The 19,068-nt window shown below is 49.3% G+C and overlaps 1 protein-coding gene across 7 annotated transcripts in view; it reads right to left on the bottom strand.

Moving 5' to 3' along the window:
- Positions 1–19,068, bottom strand: part of RFFL (ring finger and FYVE like domain containing E3 ubiquitin protein ligase) — a 77,365-nt gene that overhangs the window by 16,290 nt on the left and 42,007 nt on the right. For all 7 annotated transcript variants that reach the window (XM_005220052.5, XM_059878428.1, XM_015458551.3 and 4 more), the window contains one exon: positions 7,735–7,922. In XM_005220052.5, coding sequence (XP_005220109.1) covers positions 7,735–7,914 — 180 coding nt within the window. In that variant the 5' untranslated portion in view covers positions 7,915–7,922. Of the gene's footprint in view, positions 1–7,734; positions 7,923–19,068 lie in introns of those variants that run through there.

The following is a 19,068-nucleotide window of genomic DNA, read 5'->3' as shown; positions in this document are numbered from 1 at the left end:
ATCACAGCCCCTTTGGTGTGGTGCTGAAGGAGAAGTCTGCAGAGCGGAGGGGGTTATATTTAGTCTTTTCTAAGTGTCATTCGGAGAAGGCAATGGCACCCCACTCCAGTATTGGAGAATCCCATGGACGGAGGAGCCTGGTAGGCTGCAGTCCATGGGGTCGCTAAGAGTCGGACACAACTGAGCGACTTCACTTCCACTTTTCACTTTCATGCATTGGAGAAGGAAATGGCAACCCGCTCCAGTGTTCTTGCCTGGAAAATCCCAGGGACAGTGGAGCCTGATGGGCTGCCATCTGTGGGGTCACACAGAGTCGGACACGACTGAAGCGACTTAGTAGCAAGTGTCATTCGAGCAGTAAAGGGAAGCGAACATAACGCTGTGACTGCTGACACTTGGAAGGACACATGTCAAGCTCCCTCACTCTCCACACAGTGATAACCACACAGTACAATGTTCACACGGCTGCACACGCTTTAGAACAGTTCTGGGACCAGACGCCACTCAGATGGAAAGGAGATGTTTTGGGGTATTTGGGGGGTTTGGTCACATCTAAAGCTTTTCTAGTGGGTGATGAGATGTGTTTAGGATGATACAGTGAAATTACAAGGCTTCCATGTCATAAAGCTGTAGGTCCTGACGTGGAACATTGCTTACATCGGTACAGTTTTGACAAGACCTAGCTTGACACAACTGAACAGCCCTGAGTTGCTCCATCAGCCAGATCTAAACAACAGCCTTCTACGGTGTACAGTGTACTGGATACCAGATCAGAAAGCAAAGACAGCAACCCACCCGGCTCCTCTGCACCCCCCAGGGGCTCTGAAGTCCCGGCATCTGAAACACACCCGACAGGAAGCAGTAAGCCAGTGCTCGCTTGAGGCTAAAACCCCAATTTGAAGAGTCAGGAGAGAACAAAGGAGAAGGAAAAGGCAGCTGTCAACAAACGCTGGCAGAACAAGTAAAGGAAACACCTAAGTATAAATTCCAGCAAATGGCACACTGAGTAGCAAGGTGGCAAGAAAGATGACCTAGGGGAGCCCGGGTGCCCGCAGAGACACCCAGAGCACGGGGGGCCAGCACGGGTGCCGGCGTGTGGCTCCCCCTGCCACCCCACCCTTCCTCTGCTACCCCCCACCCCAGCCCCGTTCCCTGGCACAGGCCAGGCCGACGTTCTCAGCCCTCCTCCTGCCGTCCTGCCCAGAGGCAGCCCCTCCTGGGAGGGAAAGGGCAGCAGGGACATGCTAGGATTAAGTCCTGGCTGGCTGCGTCCCCGCTGGGGGAACTTGTGCACAACAGACAGCTTCCCAGAGCATCAGATGCTCATCTGCAAAGTCGGGTGCTCAGGACTGCTCAGTGGCCAAGAATCTGCCTGCCGATGCCAGAGACACAGGTTCGATCCCTGGTCCAGGGAGATCCCACGTGCCGCGGAACCACTAAGCCTGTGTGCCTACACGTACTGAGCCTGCGCTCTAGAGCCAGGGAGCCGCAGCCAACCCTCAGGCCCTAGAGCCCGAGGTCCACAAGAGGAGCCACGCCATGAGCAGCCGTGCACCGCAACTAGGGAAAAGCCCTCGCAGCAGCGCAGACCCAGCACAGCCCCAAATAATAAATACACAAGTAAACTAAAAGTCGGATGCTCAGCCTACCTCGAAGGACTACTCAGGTACTGCATGAGCTAATGCACGGCGAACCTCAGCATGAGGTAGGCACCCCACACATTAACAGTCACCTCTAGTTCCCTTCCCCTTGGGCCAAGACCGAGGAGCCACCCCCTCTTTCTACTCTGAGACTTGATTATCTCTTCCATGTCTAAAAACACAACCTTCCTGCCAGGCCACCCTATCCTCCCCTTTCTCCAGTTGGTCAACTAAAGAGGCTAGGCGCCAAACCCCCTCCAAAACCGTCAGGGCTGCATGCAGGTATCACCAGCACAGACAGGATATATCGCTTCCAGCCAGTCCTGTCCTGCAATTTCCGAAACTGGAAGCTCCAGGAAGCCAGGGCTCCATATTTTTCACATCCTCTCTTATAAAGTCCTTAGTGCTCACTGGGCTTTGTACCAGTGAGCATTCAGCAAATACTGACCACAATGAAGAAGGAAAAAGAGACAGGAGGATCCATGTCATCATTTCAATTCAACCACTTCAAGAAAAGACATTTTGAAAGCTTGCAGCTGTTAAATGCCAAACCCTTGAGATAAGATGCCAATCCACTTAAGCATGAAATTACAAGTGCAAAACTCTCGTAGGAGAAAACATCCTTAACATTCACAGAATTCACTGTGAATTACACAAAATTAATTCGTCCCCTCGTGGCAAGCAAATATTGTACCAATAACCATCTTTTATCTTCCAAATGGAACTTTGTTTCCCCCTACAGAAGCTCTTCTTGGGACTTGCCTGTTGGTCCAGAGGTTGAGAATCTGCCTGCCAATGCAGGAGACACAGGTTCGATCCCTGCTCCAGGAAGATTCCACATGCAGCGAAGCATCTACTGAGCCCATGTGCTGTCAACTACTGAGCCTGCACTCTAGAGTCTGTGCTCCGCAACAAGAGGAGCCCGAGCAAGGCAACTAGGGTAGGTAGCCCCCACTCACCGCAACTAAAGAAAGCCCAATCGCAGCAACAAAGAACCAGCACAACTAAAAATAAACAATTTTTTTAAAAAGTTCTTCTTCTTGGTACAGAAGCTTTCTTCCCGCCTCCTCACACAGCTGCGCCTTTGCCCTCATCTCCCTGTCAGCCTTCGAGCTCCCTACTGTGGAGGGATGACTCTCTTCGTCTTTACCTTTCCAGCCCAGGCAACGCCTAACACACACTGAATAATCTATTTTTCACTAAATAAGAAAAAAATTACTTTATTTTTTAATTTTGGCCATGCCAGGCAGCTTGCAGAATCTTAGTTCACCCACTTGGGCTCGAACCCACACCCCCTGCGGTGGAAGCGCAAAGTCTTAACTGCTAAGCCACCAGAGAAGTCCCTGGAGTTCCTTATTTTACTCAGTGTCACGCCTTATTTTAGTCAGACTGATACCCTGCCTTCTTCAGTTTGACCTTCTCCTCCTCCATTTCATCCGTCTTCGTCAGTCGTGTGCCCTTGTATCTTAGTAGCTAAAGTGCCTTTTGTGTCCGAGTCTCTTCTTTCTCATCTGTAAAATGGGTTGACAGCCACTCCTTCACAGGGTTCTGGCACAAAGAGCTGGTCACCAGATCGAAGCTGCCTGGACCGGTCTCGGCCTCCCCCAGACCAGGCTCTGGGCACTTCCCGCTGGTGTGCAAGAGCTGCCTCAGTGCCTCTCCTACGGCTCCAGCAAACCACCCTCCTCGTGAAGCCATGTCCACTCCCTGAAACAGGGTCAGCCAGGCTGCTGCTTTGTTCAGAACCCTTCAGTGCCTCCCTGTGGCCTGGTGGCTACAGGCTCCTTCCTTCCTGTGGAAGCCCAACGCTGCTGCCCTCACTCCCCAGTCCCCTGCACCCTGGAACAGGCCGTGCACTCTTCCCAGGTCCAGCCTGCATCTGCTCCACCTCTGGTGCTTTTACCTCGGCCACTGGTGCCAATCAACAAGCCTCCCTCGTGACTAGAATGATCCATTTACCAACAGTGCCGGGTGACCTAATACTTAACTTATGCAACTGACTCTCGTTCGTTCTTTGTAAATGGGGGCCTCCTTAACCAGACAGTAAGCTCCCCAGGGGAACGCCCTACGTCTTGGCCCTCTCTCCACAAAGCATGACCTCTAGCTGCTAGCACGCTGCTGGGACAGAACCGGGCCCTCAGTGAAACTCTTCAGTGTTGGAAATGCCAGCCGTAGAGTGATGAAAAGTAGAAACTCTCTGATCTACTTCCTCTTTTGCAAATTCTTCTCAACAGTCCAGTCATTCATTCATTCATTTGAAAAACTGTATTGCCCACCTCCCATATCAGTCTAGACAGACACTGGGAAAAACTTGTGGGCAAAACCGACAGAATCTCTTACTCTGTACCATCTGAGAAGACAGGCAATCCACAAGCACATGTATGTTGGGTAGTGAAAACTGCTATGAAGAAAATAAAGCACCTTCCCATCCCCACCCAACCATCCCTCTTTCTTCTGGGGCCGGTTCCCCCATCCATCCACTTTCTCTCTTCTGGCTGACCAAGGTCAAAAATGTGCTAGATCTCCTGATTCTCCCAAGTTTGTTTGTTTTTTTAAATTGGAGGATAATTCCTTCACAACACTGTGACTTTTTACCGTCCCTCAGTATGAATCAGCCATAGGCATACATTTGTCTCTCCATCCTGTACCCCCGCCCTTCTACACCCCAACCCTCCAGGTTGTCACAGAGCACCAGCTTTGGCAGCCCTGAGTCATGCGTCAAACTCCCAATGCTGACCTGTTTTACATATGGTAATGTATGTTTCAATGTTATTCTCTCAGATAAGCTCCCAAGTTACCACCACTTATCTGTGCTTTCTCTCCATTTCCACTCCAGAGTATAACTGACTTTAAAAAAAACGAAAGGGGGGGTGTCAAACCTACTGCAAATTCATGCTGCTGCTTTTCTTTTTTTTTTTGTCTGTGCTGCATGGCTTGCAGGATTTTAGTTCCCCAACCAGGGAGTGAATGGGAAAGTGCAGAGTCCTAACCACTGCACCACCAGGGACTTTCCCATGCTGCTTCATTCAGACAAGGGTTTTCCCTATTCCTTTCTTGCCAGTTACTTTGCCACTTCTACTGGTTGTTCCTAGCATTGCTCACAATGTAGAGATGCACGTGCTCTGACCATCCAACAGACTCCTGATGTGCTTATGGAGTCCTTGAAATGACTGATTTAGATAAGGAGGACAATTTCTTCATCTGTTAAATAGGAAGACATAACAGTAGCATGTACGTTACAGGGTGGTGTAAGGATGCAGGGACAGCACGCATCTGAAATGCCTAGCTTAGTGCCAGGAACAGGACCCCACAGCCCTCCTTCCATCACCTCCGATGCTTAGTCCACCCACTGTCTCCACCCCCAGCAGCACTGAGATCGCATGGCCCCAAGTTCCTCCTGCTCTCCACCTCAGTCTCCATTTTCAGACTGAACCCCTCAGTTCACGTGTAAGAGGGGCGCCCCTGCCCACAGAGCCACAGCCACCTGGCTTTGGCAGCCTCTCCCGCTGAGTTCTAAGTGACTGGGGTAGCCGAGCAAATCACAGCAGAGCTTGGCTGTGTGCTCCCCTTCCCCGCGTGGCAGTGAGGTACAGGCAAAATGCAGCCTGCGAGGCAAACTGCCCATCCTCCAGCACCTCACAGGCACAGAGGGGTGGCTGGTCAACACTGCGAGCTGCAGAAAGTCTGACACGCTCTCTTCATGGGGAGGACTTGAGAGTCAGAGACATATGTTTGAATCCTGGCTCTGCCTTTTAATAACCATGCAGTTGTGGGGCACTACCTACGCAGAGGGGAAAGAATGAGTATCTTCATGTCTAAGAAGATATTTGTCAGGAACTTGACAGATACAGTTTCCTTTTACTGTTAAACTTTAAGCCTTAGTTTCTCATATGTAAAGTGGGAGGTCAGGGCCCCTGAAACCTACATCAAAGAATGTCCCTGGGGGTCCAATGGTTAAGACTCTGCGCTTCCAATGCAGCGAGTGCAGATTCAATCCTCAGGCAGAGAATTAAGATCCCAAATGCCATGTGGCACGGCAAAAAGAAACCCAAAACAAAAAATCTACATCATAGAGGTCCTGTGAGGATCAAATGAAACCAAAACTCTACAAATCACTTAAAATAGTCACTGGCATACAGCAGATGGTTTAGAAAGTATTTTTTCCTCTCAAATTTCCCATTATCGTCACTGGAACATCACCTCCTGGGCTGCACAGTTCTCATTCTGTAGAGTTTTTTCCCAGGTCAGGGCCTTCAGCCCCCCAGCGTGCTTGCCCAGACAGAGGGGAAGCGCACACCCATGCATATCATCGGCCCAGCCAGCAATCTCACTTCCTGCCCACTACTCTGGAAACCGCTAACATGCATTTTAAATAATATGGCTACAGTAAATAAATAAGCTCCAGTCTTCACCTTGTCAGGGTCCTGATGTATCTGAGATGTTCCTGACACTGCCCTCAATTAAAAGAACAAGTTCATCTAGAGTCAGGCTTTTTACCACGGCATCTAATGAAGGAACAGCAAGTACCTGCTGCACCCCAAGCATCGCGCCGGGCCCCCTGAACAGCTTAGCTCACTTTATTCCCAGGACACTGTGAGATGTGATTTACATACAACTATGATGGCATCCGGTCCCATCACTTCAGGGAAATAGATGGGAAACAGTGGAAACAGTGTCAGACTTTATTTTGGGGGGCTCCAAAATCACTGCAGATGGTGACTGCAGCCTTGAAATTAAAAGACGCCTACTCCTTGGAAGAAAAGTTGTGACCAACCTATATGGTATACTGAAAAGCAGAGACATTACTTTGTCAACAAAGGTCCGTCTAGTCAAGGCTATGGTTTTTCTAGTGGTCACATATGGATGCGAGAGTTGGACTGTGAAGAACGCTGAGTGCCGAAGAATTAATGCTTTTGAACTGTGGTGTTGGAGAAGACTCTTGAGAGTCCCTTGGACTGCAAGGAGATCCAATCAGTCCATTCTGAAGGAGATCAGCCCTGGGTGCTCTTTGGAAGGAATGATGCTAAAGATGAAATTCCAGTACTTTGGCCACCTCATGCGAAGAGTTGACTCATTGGAATAGACTCTGATGCTGGGAGGGACTGGGGGCAGGAGGAGAAGGGGACGACAGAGGATGAGATGGCTGGATGGCATCACCAACTCGATGCACATGAGTTTGAGTGAACTCCAGGAGATGGTGATGGACAGGGAGGCCTGGCGTGCTGCAATTCATGGGGTCACAAAGAGTTGGACATGACTGAGCGACTGAACTGAACTGAACTGAACTGATGATATCCCCACTTCAGAGTTGGGAAATGAATCTCAAGAGGTGAAGTCATACAGCTAGGAAGTGGCCAAGCTGCTATCTGAATTCAGATCTGCTGCTGCTGCTGCTGCTGCTGCTAAGTCGCTTCAGTCGTGTCTGACTCTTTGGGACCCCATGGACTGCAGCCTACCAGGCTCTTCTGTCCATGGGATTTTCCAGGCAAGAGTACTGAAATAGGGTGCCATCGTCTTCTCCGGAATTCAGATCTAGCTGTGTCCAAATCTCTGCCGAGATGCTTTGCTTTTGCTTGGTTAGTTTTTTTTGGGGGGGTTGTTTAGCCATACCTTGCAGCATGTTGGATCTTAGTTCCAACTCTTTGCAAGTTTCAACTTAGCTCCAACTCAGTTTGGATCTTAGTGCTGACTCTTTGCAACCCCATGGACTATACAGTCCATGGAATTCTCCAGGCCAGAATACTGGAGTAGGCAGCCATTCACTTCTCCAGGGGATCTTCACAACCCAGGAATCGAACTCAGGTCTCCCATATTGCAGGCGGATTCTTTACCAGCTGAGCCACCAGCCAGGGAAGCCCTTAGTGCCCCAACCAGGCATCAAGCCCACGCCCCCTGCACTGGAAGCGCAGTCTTCACCACTGGACCACTAGGGACGTCCCCTGCTTAGTTAGCTCTGATACTCGTGTGGAAGGACGGGTCGGGTCTGGGTTGCCAGCTCTGCACCGGCAAAGGGAAGGGCAGGCATCAAGGAGGGAAGGCCTGCCCGAGGACCCGTGGCTACACTGGCTGAGCAGGCCCAGAAGTCGACACTCACCTTCCTGGCCATGCTTGCGAAGTGAGTCCCACACGCCTTGCAGCTTGGTTCTGAGCCCGTGGGAGAAGGGAAGGAGCTGTACCCAGGGTTGGAATAGGCCTGTGTCCTGGCTCCCTGGGGCGGTGAGGCCTCCTCAGGCTGTCCATCCAGGCAGAACCAGTTGCAGCAGGTTGCCCACATGATAAGATCTGATGCAAGGAAGAAAGGGGAGAAAGGTCAGAATTAAAAAGACACACCTCAACTGGGTTCCCACCCCCGCGGGCACAGGTGAACCGCCATATAGGTCTACACCTGCCGCCAGAGGCAAGGTGAGGACGGGCTTTCAGGGGCCACATCCGCACCTCCCCCCGGCTGCCCTTCCAGTAAAGGGCACGCACAGACAGCTGCCGCCAGGACAGGCCAGCTCGAGTGGCCGAGCCGACCTGCTACCTTTGAAAGGGTGCTGATGTTTCTTTGGGTTTCATCTGAGATCTTTACTTCAAATAACATCTTTTGTCTTAGCAATTACACGTGGCCTGACAGCTCTGTCATTCAGGAACATAACCTTGCCCCTAGAGCTCAGGCAGAAAGAACTCTATCCTACATTTCCACACTCAGACTGACATGGGGCGGAGGGATCAGTATTTCCTTTACTTAGATGAGGCAACCCAGGCTCAAAGGAATCAACGTCATACCTAATTACAGAGAACTGAGATTCGGAAAACCCAGTTCTTCTGACCCTCAACCTAACGTTCTTTTCCCTGTATTACGGTGCTCCCTGCAGAACTCGCTGACAGCTCTTACATGTGTACCTCCGACTCGACATCAGCTTCTACCACGGCACCTGTAATACCTGCAATACTTATGCTTTTTTCTACACCTAGGCCATCCAATCTTTGAGGGCTGCTGCTGCTGCTGCTAAGTCGTTTCAGTCGTGTCCGACTCTGTGCGACCCCATAGACGGAAGCCCACCAGGCTCCCCCGTCCCTGGGATTCTCCAGGCAAGAACACTGGAGTGGGTTGCCATTTCCTTCTCCAATGCATGAAAGTGAAAAGTGGAAGTGAAGTCACTCAGTTGTGTCCGACTCTTAGCGACCCCATGGACTGCAGCCCATCAGGCTCCTCCGTCCATGGGATTTTCCAGGCAAGAGTGCTGGAGTGGGGTGCCACAGGGACCACTTATTCACATCAATCCTGTGCACACAGCAGACGCTCCACAGATATTGGCTTCCTTGCTGAATCAGTGCCTCTGCGGACTTCTTAAGAACTTTTGGGTTATTATTCCCATTCTAAGTATCAAATATAGGAATTAGGGGCAAGGGGGTTGATGCTTTTTTTTGAAATCACCGAACAAGGAGGATCCACTCTCTCAAATGTCAGAATAAACTAAACACTACAAGGGGTTCCACTAAAATGCCAAGTGCTGCTGTGATAAAGTAAGATGTGCTGTTCTCAGTAGACCGAGGCAGTCAGGGTGACCTTGTAGGGGATACGCTCAAGGGGATAATGAATGAAACATGTAGCGTATTCATAATCAGCTCACACAAAAGAATGGTACTTTCAGCTCTGCCTCCTTACTCACTGAAAGTGCCTTTGTTAGCTTGGAGTTCAAAGACCGTAGTGAGCTGGAAGAACTAAGAAGCCACTGGTTCCACCTTAGTTATTTTTTAAGAGGAAAAGAGGAAGGCCGAGCACAGTGAAGGAGCTTCCTGGTTCACGCAGATATGACCTTCAACCTCATGATTACTCCAGAGTCTTTCCAGCTTCCTAACACTGCCTCCAACATATGCATTCATTTCTGTAGGCATATCCCATTAACACCTGTCTCAGCTGCCTGCCTATGACCCTGAGAGCAGGGACCATGACAGTCATGCAGTGCCTGGCAGATGGGCGGCTCAACCAGGACTCCTGAATGAATGAATCGCATGCAGTATTTAAAGCTTAACTAACCACACAGGCATTCTGCTTCCTGCACGTCAAAAACACATCTCTCTGGCTCACTGTCACTCGTCTCAAGACTCTCAGTTCCCAGAAAACAGGGACCTAACCTGCCTTATGAATTCACATGGTATAATGCAGCCAAGAGCAGTTAAATAAGCGAGTTATTTGTTGGCAAGAGACTGGAAGCAACAGCAGAGTATTAGCCCTTTGAAAGAGGAAGTTTGTAACTCTTCAAAAAAAAATCACCTGTTGAGCTTCCCTGATGGCTCAGAGGTTAGAGTCCACCGGCCAGTGCTAGACAAACAGACTCAATCCCTGATCCAGGAAGATCCCACATGCCTCAGGGCAACTAAGCCTGTGCAACACAACTACTGAGCCTGTGCTCTAGAGCCTGGGAGCTGCAACCACAGCGACCTGCACACCCTAGAGCCCGGGGTCCACAAGAGAGGCCCCTGCAGAGAGAAGCCCATACAGCAACTAGAGAGCAGCCCTTGTTCGCCATAACTGCAAAAAAGCCTGCTCAGCAGTAAAGACCCAGCACAGCCAAAAATACAAATAAATACATAAAATTACTTCTTTAAAAAATATAAGAAAAAGACCTAAAAAACATCCCCAAAAAAGATGTTTATGGAAACATCTGAAACAGTGTGGAATAATACAAAGATCATAAAACCTGGAACCAGAAGACTTGGGCTATTACCTACTGCCAACAAGTCGCGGCCTTTCTGTGCTTCATTTTTCTCGTCTGGACATTCTTCAGTCCGTAAGGCACTAAATGAACCTCAGTGACTGTCACTAGCATTATAACAATGCTGTCACTGCAATCTCTCTGGGAAGGAGCAAGTAAAAAGTAAGCCTAGAGGGACTTCTCTGGTCATACAGTGGCTAAGACTCCACATTCCCAACTCAGGGGGGCCCAGGTTCAACCCCTGGCCTGGGAACTAGATCCCCCATGCCGCAATGAAGATCCAGGATCCCGTGTGTCACAACTAAGACCCGGCACAGCCAAGTAAATAAATAAAAATAAATAGTTTTTTAAAAAGTTAAACCCACTGATTTCACCACAATTACCATTTGGCTTTCCAGGCTTGTCCCAAATGTGGACAGATTTCTGACAGAGTCAGCAGGATGTGTCAATTAACAGAATGAGGTGGAGGGAGGGAGTAGCAGAACAGCCTGGAGACAAGGCTGTGGGTGGTTCACAAAACTTGTCAGAACCTCCGCTCATTTGTGCCTGCAGCCTTTAGAGGGGCCAGTGCTTTGATCGAGCACCTGCCCTCATGGAGTTCATGTCTAATACGGGAACTAGAAATGTAAAACCAAACACTGAAATTTCAGGGTGCTTTAACAGAGGTCTGTGTAGTGCAAGGGGGTGTGTGCATGCTCAGTCGCTTCAGCAGTGTCTGACCCCATGGACTGTAGCCCACCAGGTTCCTCTGTCCATGGGGTTCTCTAGGCAAAAATACTCAAGTGAGTTGCCATGCCCTCCTCCAGGGGATCTTCCCGACCCAGCAATCAAACCCACATCTCCTGTATCTCCTGCATTGCAGGTGGATTCTTCACCCACTGAGCCACCTGGGAAGCCAGGGGCTGGGGGAGTGAGGGGAGCAGGGAAAGGGTGACAAAGATGAGAACAATGATCAGCTCCGTCCTCCGGGGTGGAGGAGTGACCAGGGAAGACAGACCCTATTGAGACAAGCTGGGACATGGGACCCTTTGTCGCAATTCCTGCACCAGGATAAACATCTCTTCGAACCACAAAATACAAAGAAGACTGTAAGGGATTAAAAATAACCTTGTGCATGTGTTGAGGCAAATTATGGGCAACAAGACACAAAAAGACCAAAGACACAACACAGCCACTTCTGAAGAGCTGGGGGCAAAAGCAGGGCACTGAGCCTGCCCTCTGCACGCAATGCCACCCAACAGGCAGGCAACCACCCAGACCACCCCTCCAGCCAGCCCCAGGAGCCACCCTTCCCTGCCCGCACCCACTGAAGGAAGAGCTCTACATGCCCCTCAGCAAGCAGGCAAGGTAACCTGCTGCTTGTTCTCGCTGCCTCCTGCTGCAGCAGGGGCCCTAATAAACCCTTGCTTGGATTTCTTGTCTGGTCTCTGATCAATTTCTATTAAGGAGACCAAGAACCCTGCTCAGTAACACTATTATGGGCCAGAAAGTCAAGAGCAAAAAGACTTTTCAAAAAAAACAAAAACAAAAACCAACAGCAGGGACCAGGACATGAAAGAAACTACAAAATGCTCGGCTGGATCAAAGATAAGGGTAGGGATGGACGAGAGTACCACAAGTAAACGCAGCCACTCAAAACCTTGTATTCCAGGACTTCCCTGGTGGCCCAGTGGTTAAAAAACTTGCCTGCCAATGCAAGGGATGCAGGTTCAGGCCCTGGTCAAGGATGATCCCACCTACCGCAGAGCAACTGGGCCCATGTGCCACGACTACTGCGCTTGCGCTCTGGAGCCCACAAGCCCTAACTACGGAAGCCTGCGTGCCTAGAGCCCCTGCTCCACAACAAGAGAAGCCACCGCAATGAGAAGCCCGCGCGCACCGCAACTAGAGAGTAGCCCCCGATCTCTGCAAATAAGAGAAAGTCCACGTGCAGCAGTAAAGACCCACAGCAGCCAAAAAAAAAAAAAAAAAACCACCCACAAAACTTTGTATTCCTTGGTAAGGAGGCTGGAATTTATCCTATAGGTAGCGGGACACCATTAAAGGTTGAGGCCACACGAGGCTTTGTGATCTTACCTGTATTTTAGAGTGGCCACTACAGCAATAAGCACTGTGGAGGACCAATCTGTGAGGGGCGGGTGGGAAGGAAGATATGAGGATACGGGCAGAAGAGAAAGGGACAGAGATCTGTGACAGACTTAGCAGGATGTGGTCATGAACCGAAGAGCTGGGGGCAGGGAGAGAGACCGGCTCTGAGTGACACAGCAGGAGCGAGAGTAGAATCCCTGATTGAGCTACAGCCCTCAGGAGGAGCACGTCTGCGGAAGGAGGGGCAGGTTAAGACTCTGAGTTGAGTTTTAGTACCTGTGGGGGCCTGCGGATGTACCGCGTCCGCTGAAAATACAGGCCTGGGGATCCTCACCTACTGCAAAGTACCAAAAGCCAGAGAGGGGCAGGAAGATGGTTAGACCGTCTGGGGCAGAAGAGAGGACGGCCTGGGAGAGCTCTCAGGAACATGTGATCTAATGCGCAAGCAGCGGAGAACCAACCGGCGCAAAGGAAGGAACCATGCTCAGAGGTGGGAGAACTGGAAGACTGTCTGGAATTTCAAAAAGAAATGTTCGACGCTGGCAAATGACTCAGAGAGTAGAATGCACAGAGGAACATGATGAACCTATTTTTAGGAAACTGAGTGTGCTCCATGCCCCAGCCGTTTAGGAAGAGAGAAGCTGATGGATAACCATAGGTTGGGAAGCAAGTGAGAAGTGAGGAGTTGCCAGACTCTAAGGATAAATTTTTCTCTCTAGAAACTTTTGACAGTGAAGGGAAGAGAGAAGGCAGCAGGTCTCAAGATAAGAGAAACGCAGACATATTCAGAGACCACAGAGGAAACCCCACAAAGACTCAAAGCTGACAGAGGAAGGGAAGGGAAGCTGGCAATAAATATGGGAACAAGGGCCATGAGGGAGAGAAAAGTGACCAAGACATGGGGGTGGATTCCCCCGGGGCAGGAGAAAGGTCACCTCTTTCCCCAGAGACTGGAGCAGAGGTGAAGACAGATGGGCTCAAAGCTAAGCTGACAGCACTAGCAAAGAGAGATGAAGAATGAAATATTTAACCACAAGAAGAAGGAAAAGGGTGGGACAAATTAGAGACTGAGACTTATATACACTATTGATACTGTGCATAAGATAGATACTTTGGCCACCTCATGCCAAAGAGCCAACTCTCTGAAAAAGACCCTGATGCTGGGAAAGAATGAGGGCAAGAGGAGAAGAGGGCAAGAGAGGATGAGATGGTTGGATGGCATCACTGACTCAATGGACATGAGTTTGAGCAAACTCAGGGAGACAGTGAAGGACAGCGAAGACTGGTGTGATGCAGTTCATGGGGTCACAAAGAGTCGCACACGACTTAGCGAACGAACAACAATAAGATAGATAACCAAGAACTTACTGTAGAGCAGACAGTGCTCAGTGGTGACCAAGAGGGCTTATATGTATACAGATAACTGATTCACTTTGCTGTACAGCAGAAACTAACATTGTAAAGCAACTATATACTGCAATAAAAATTTAAAAAAAAAAGAGGTAAGGACTTGGCCACATCACGGGCAGACCCCACTGGGTAAGGTACCATTGGGAGGGAAAAGTGGAGAGGTGGCCAGCTGTGTAGTATTTCAATTCCTGTGCTTTCACAAGTGCTTGGGAAGCACCAGAGGTGCTGGGCCCCAGGGAGTCCAAAAGTGATTTCCACAAGGTCCTTGCCCCCGTGGGGACTCTGTCCCCATCAGGCATGATATATATAGCTCAGCTCAGCTCTCTGGGTACAGTAGCTAAGAATCTTCCTTAGCTGGGAGTCAAGAGGATCTGTCTTCCTCAGCACTATTTTCATCCTCTTAACTTTGGCTCTAATCTCAACTGCCTCCTCTGAGCAGCTCTGAAAGAAAAAGCTGTCAGCCTGTCCCAGTATTTGGCTGCACTTACAAGGAACTGGTTCTATGGGAAGATGTGAAATTTGCCCCGTGGTTACTCCACAGGCCCCATGTGTGGGTGAAGAATGTGGCCTCATTCTGGGGATGTGGACGTGTGGGCAAGGGGTCACGGGGGAAGAGACTCCAGCGCTAAAAATAACTGAGGCCGGCCCAGCCTAACAGAACAGGTTCACCAAGGTTAGCAGACAAGGCTTCGACTCTCTGTGATGTGTATTTAAATACCAAGACACATTTCTTAATGAGAGTCGTGCCAAAATGGAAAGCCATAAGCCTAAATAACAACTATGATGTTGTTGTCTACTCACTAAGTCTCATCCGACTCTGCAACCTCATGGACTGCTCTGCATGGACACCTCCCCATGGACTCTGTGACCTCGCCAGGCTCCACTGTCCATGGGATTTCCCAGGCAAGAATACTGGAGTGGGTTGCCATCTCCTCCTCTGGGGAATCTTCCTGACCCAGGGATCGAACCCACTTCTTCTACATCCCAAGTGGCGCTAGTGGTAAAGAATCCGCTTGCCAATGCAGGAGATTCAAGAGATGCAGGTTTGATCCCTGGGTCAGGAAGACTCCCTGGAGGAGGAAATGGCAATCCACTACCAGTATTGTGGCCTGGAAAATTCCACAGACAGAAGACCCTGGTGGGCTGTCCACGGGGTACCAAAGAGTCAGACATGCCTGAGCACACACACACACACTCCTGCGTTGGCAGGCAGATCCTTCACCGCTGAGCCATCAGGGAAACCCAAATAACAACTATACCCAGGGTTATTTCAGGAAGGGAAAGCCAAGGTTTATCATTTTAACACTGCCAGACGAAACACTTTTCTCTGGGGAATATGTTTCATCCTTCAGCTCTCAACAGAGACACACATGTGGCATCCAATGATGTTCCTTAAGGACAGAAAGTGGAACCACCTGTGGGGTGTACAGAGAATTTTCCCCAAAAAAATTAAAGTAAAAAAGAATTCTCCCTGACTGGATACATGTACGTGGTTGGCTGAGTCCCTTCGCTGTTCACCTGGAACTAGCACAACACTGTTAATTGACTATGCTGCTGCTGCTGCTGCTAAGTCGCTTCAGTCGTGTCCGACTCTGAGCGACCCATAGACGGCAGCCCATCAGGCTTCCCATCCCTGGGATTCTCCAGGCAAGAACACTGGAGTGGGTTGCCATTTCCTTCTCCAGTTAATCAGCTATACCCCTATACAAAACAAAACGAATTCTCCCTACACTGACAACTTTGAACAATTTCCCTCTGTGAACTGCAAACTTCCTCCTGATCTGCAAAGAAAATTACCATCTAACCTTTGCCAAGGGCTTTAAAATTCCTCCCCCAACTTCCCTCACCCTCTTCAGAAAAAAAATGGACTTGGCAATTTAATTTTCAAATATAGTTTGACTGCTCTCTTACTAAGTTTGTTTGAAACCTACTAGGCTCTCCTCTTCCCATTTGCCTAAAGGGTAAAAAAGGTGGAAGCTGTAGGGCTGGGGTGAATAAGTAAGTGCACCATTCCCGTAGAAGAACCCTGTGGTCTGAGGCCAGAGTGGCTAGCTGGCACATGGGGTTCTGTCAGCTTGGTAGACCAAACCCTGTTGAACAGGAAAATGACAGTACTAATAACAGGGTAAGATAAATGACCTATTCCAGGTAGGCTGAGTACAGCCACAGTTAGAGGTGAGAAGGCAGATAATGTGATTTGTCCCTGTTAAGTCCTAGAATCCTAAGTAATTTGAAAACAATCACTTCTCCACTTGCCCGCCCACCCAACACAAATGATTTTAAGTGGGATCAGGGGTGGCCATGGACTTTCCCATGGAAGAGAGAAGGGTCAGAATGTCAGCATCCTAGGAAAATCTCCAAGTCTGCAATGCAACTTCAAAACCATCTTGCTAACCCACCAAAATCCAAGTCACTACACTTGAGGTCCCCAAGGTTCTCATCCAGTTTCTTCAGAGTTTAGTTAACTGCTCTGTGAGCCAAGGTACTTCTGCAAAAACAGGCTTTATCCCAATACACAGACAGCAACATCTTGGAATTAAGATACAGTGAACCCGCTGTATGTTGTCACCACTGTTTAGTCACTAAGTCGTGTACAGCTCTTTGCAACTCCACAGACGTATCCCACAAGGCTCCTCTGTCCATGGGGTTTCCCAGGCAACAGGACCAGAGTGGGTCTTCATTTCCTCCTCCAGGGGATTTTCCTGACCCAGGGATTGAACCCGTGTCTCCTGAACTGACAGGCAGATTCTTTACCGCTGAACCACCAGGAAGCCCTCTCGAATGCACTATATAAGACATTGTAAAAATCCTTTGAAAAAAAACTAGTTAAAATGCCCCCGTCCTCAAAGAAGTATTTTTTATTTTTTTTAATACATACTTTTCTGACATGGATTCCCCCTGGTGGCTCAGATGGTAAAGAATCCACCTGCGATGCAGGAGACGGGGGTTTGATCCCTGGGTCAGGAAGATCCCCCAGAGAAGGAAATGGCAAGCCACTCCAGTATTCTTGCCTGGAGAATGCCATGGACAGAGGAGCCTGGCGGGCTACAGTCAACGGGGTGGCAGAGAGTCGGACACATCTAAGCAACCAACACTTTCACTTTCAGACACAGCAAATGAGAAAATGGCTAGTTGCAAGCCTTACAGAATCATCTCCGGTTTTTTGAGGGTGGTTTGCTTGCTATCACTACCGTATTGCTAGAATTGTCAAAAGCATCTATGCGATTAAGCGTAGAAAGGAAAGTACCCCCATGTTCTGCATCATTAATATAGAATGGGCTTTGCTTCATCTTGTATATCATCCTTAAAAAGCAATTAATATACAACCGCAATGACTTTGAAAGAAAATGCTACAAAAAACCTATCAATATGGCTTAGCCATGCCTCTTTGAAATAACTGTAGAAGTAATTACATGTTCTAAGAAGTAAAGAAGAAAGCACCATTCTCCCCTGGAGGAATATGTCTCATCTCCAGCCACTGAGCTCGGGTAGGCAGCACCTGGTGTTATCTCATGGTCCTCACAAGAGTCTGGCAAGGTAGGTTAGCTAGTCCCATTTTCAGGTAAGAAAACCAAGGTTCAGAGAATATAAGTAACTTGCTTACCTAAAGGTCATACCCGGAAAGTAGTAAAGCCAGAATGTGAACCTAAGTCGCTTAGACCCTAAAGCCCACACTCTGTAAATCACAAGAAAAGTGTTCTCAATTCCACCCCACCCCTGCAAAAAAAAAAAAAAAAATTCAGGGCTTCCTTGGTGGCTCAGTGGTAAAGACTCCCTCCACCTGCCAATGCAGGACACAGAGGTTCAATCCCTGATCTGGGAAGATGCCACATGCCAAGGAGCAACTAAGCCCGTGCGCGACAGCTACTGAGCCTGTGCTCTAGAGCCCAGGAGGCGCAACTACTGAGGCCCCCGAGCCCTAGAGCCTGTGCTCGCAGCAAGAGAAGCCACCGCGATGAGAAGCCTGCACACCACTAGAGAGAAGCCCACTTTTTCCAGAGAAACCACTGCAACTAAAGAAAAGCCCGCACAGTAATGACCCAGCACAGCCATAAATAAATAAACTTAAAAACTGTCTGTCTGCCCTGCCGCCCGTTCCCCTCTGAGCGCCTGGTTTCTAACTCTACCGGAGATTTCACATTGGCATATGGGCACTGTCCAGGACCTCTCAGTTCAAAAAACTCTTCCCTGTCTTAAATACAGGTTACAACCACAGAGTGTTATCACCGAACACCCACCGGAATGGCTGAAATGGAAACGACAGACACTAGCAAGTGTTGACAAGGATACAGAGTGACTGGAACTCTAACACTGCTGGCAGAAAAGTGAACTGGCAGCACCCCTTGGGAAACACACATATTTACACACATGGGGCTTTGCAATTCCACTTCCAGGTATACACCCAACGGAAACGTGTTTCTTAAAAGAAGTATACAAGAATGTTTGTAGCAGTACTGTTGTAAGAGCCTCAAGCTGTAATTCAATACAGGCAAGCCTTTCGGTTCCTCAGGGACACCAGGCTCGCTCCTGCCTTGGGGTCCCCACACTTGCTCCCCCGCTGCTGCTACTCTTCTTCCCAACCTCAGTCTCTGCTCAGATGGCACCTGTTTGGAGGTATCCTCACCAAGGCGTCCTCCTCAGTCACCCACTTGCTCGGTGCCCTTTCGGTTTCCTTCAGGAGAATGATCATACTCTGTAGTTACATCTGTCTGTTTACAGTGTAAACTCCAAAGGCAGGAACCTCATCTGTCTTCACGTCTCTATCCACGTCACTAGCACAGGGCTTTTATAGCAGGCCCCCAAATAACTTGCAGAATGAACAAATGGAGAAATAATCCATACTTTATCAATACAGCCTGAGAGACAAGGACTAGTTATCTCTCCTCAGGGCCCAAAGCATTTTGGCAATATTTATAGTGATATAAGGTGACTACAACAAAGTCCTTTATCAAAAACAAAGGTAGCTTTTGGACTTCCCTAGTGGCTCAGCTGGTAAAGAATCCACCCACACTGCAGGAGACCTGGGTTCTATCCCTGGGTTGGGAAGATCCCCTGGAGAAGGGAACAGCTACCCACTCAGTATTCTGGCCTGGAGAATTCCATAGACTGTAGACCCCATAGTCCATGGGGTCGCAAAGAGTCGGACACAACACAGCAACTTTCACTCTCATGGGACTTCCCTGGCAGTCCAGCGGTTAAGACACCACACTTCCACTGCAGGGGGCACG

This window comes from Bos taurus, chromosome 19, assembly GCF_002263795.3.
Source record: "Bos taurus isolate L1 Dominette 01449 registration number 42190680 breed Hereford chromosome 19, ARS-UCD2.0, whole genome shotgun sequence".
In the NCBI taxonomy this organism is placed as follows: Eukaryota; Metazoa; Chordata; class Mammalia; order Artiodactyla; family Bovidae; genus Bos; species Bos taurus.
This window is presented reverse-complemented; position numbering and strand designations above follow the sequence as displayed.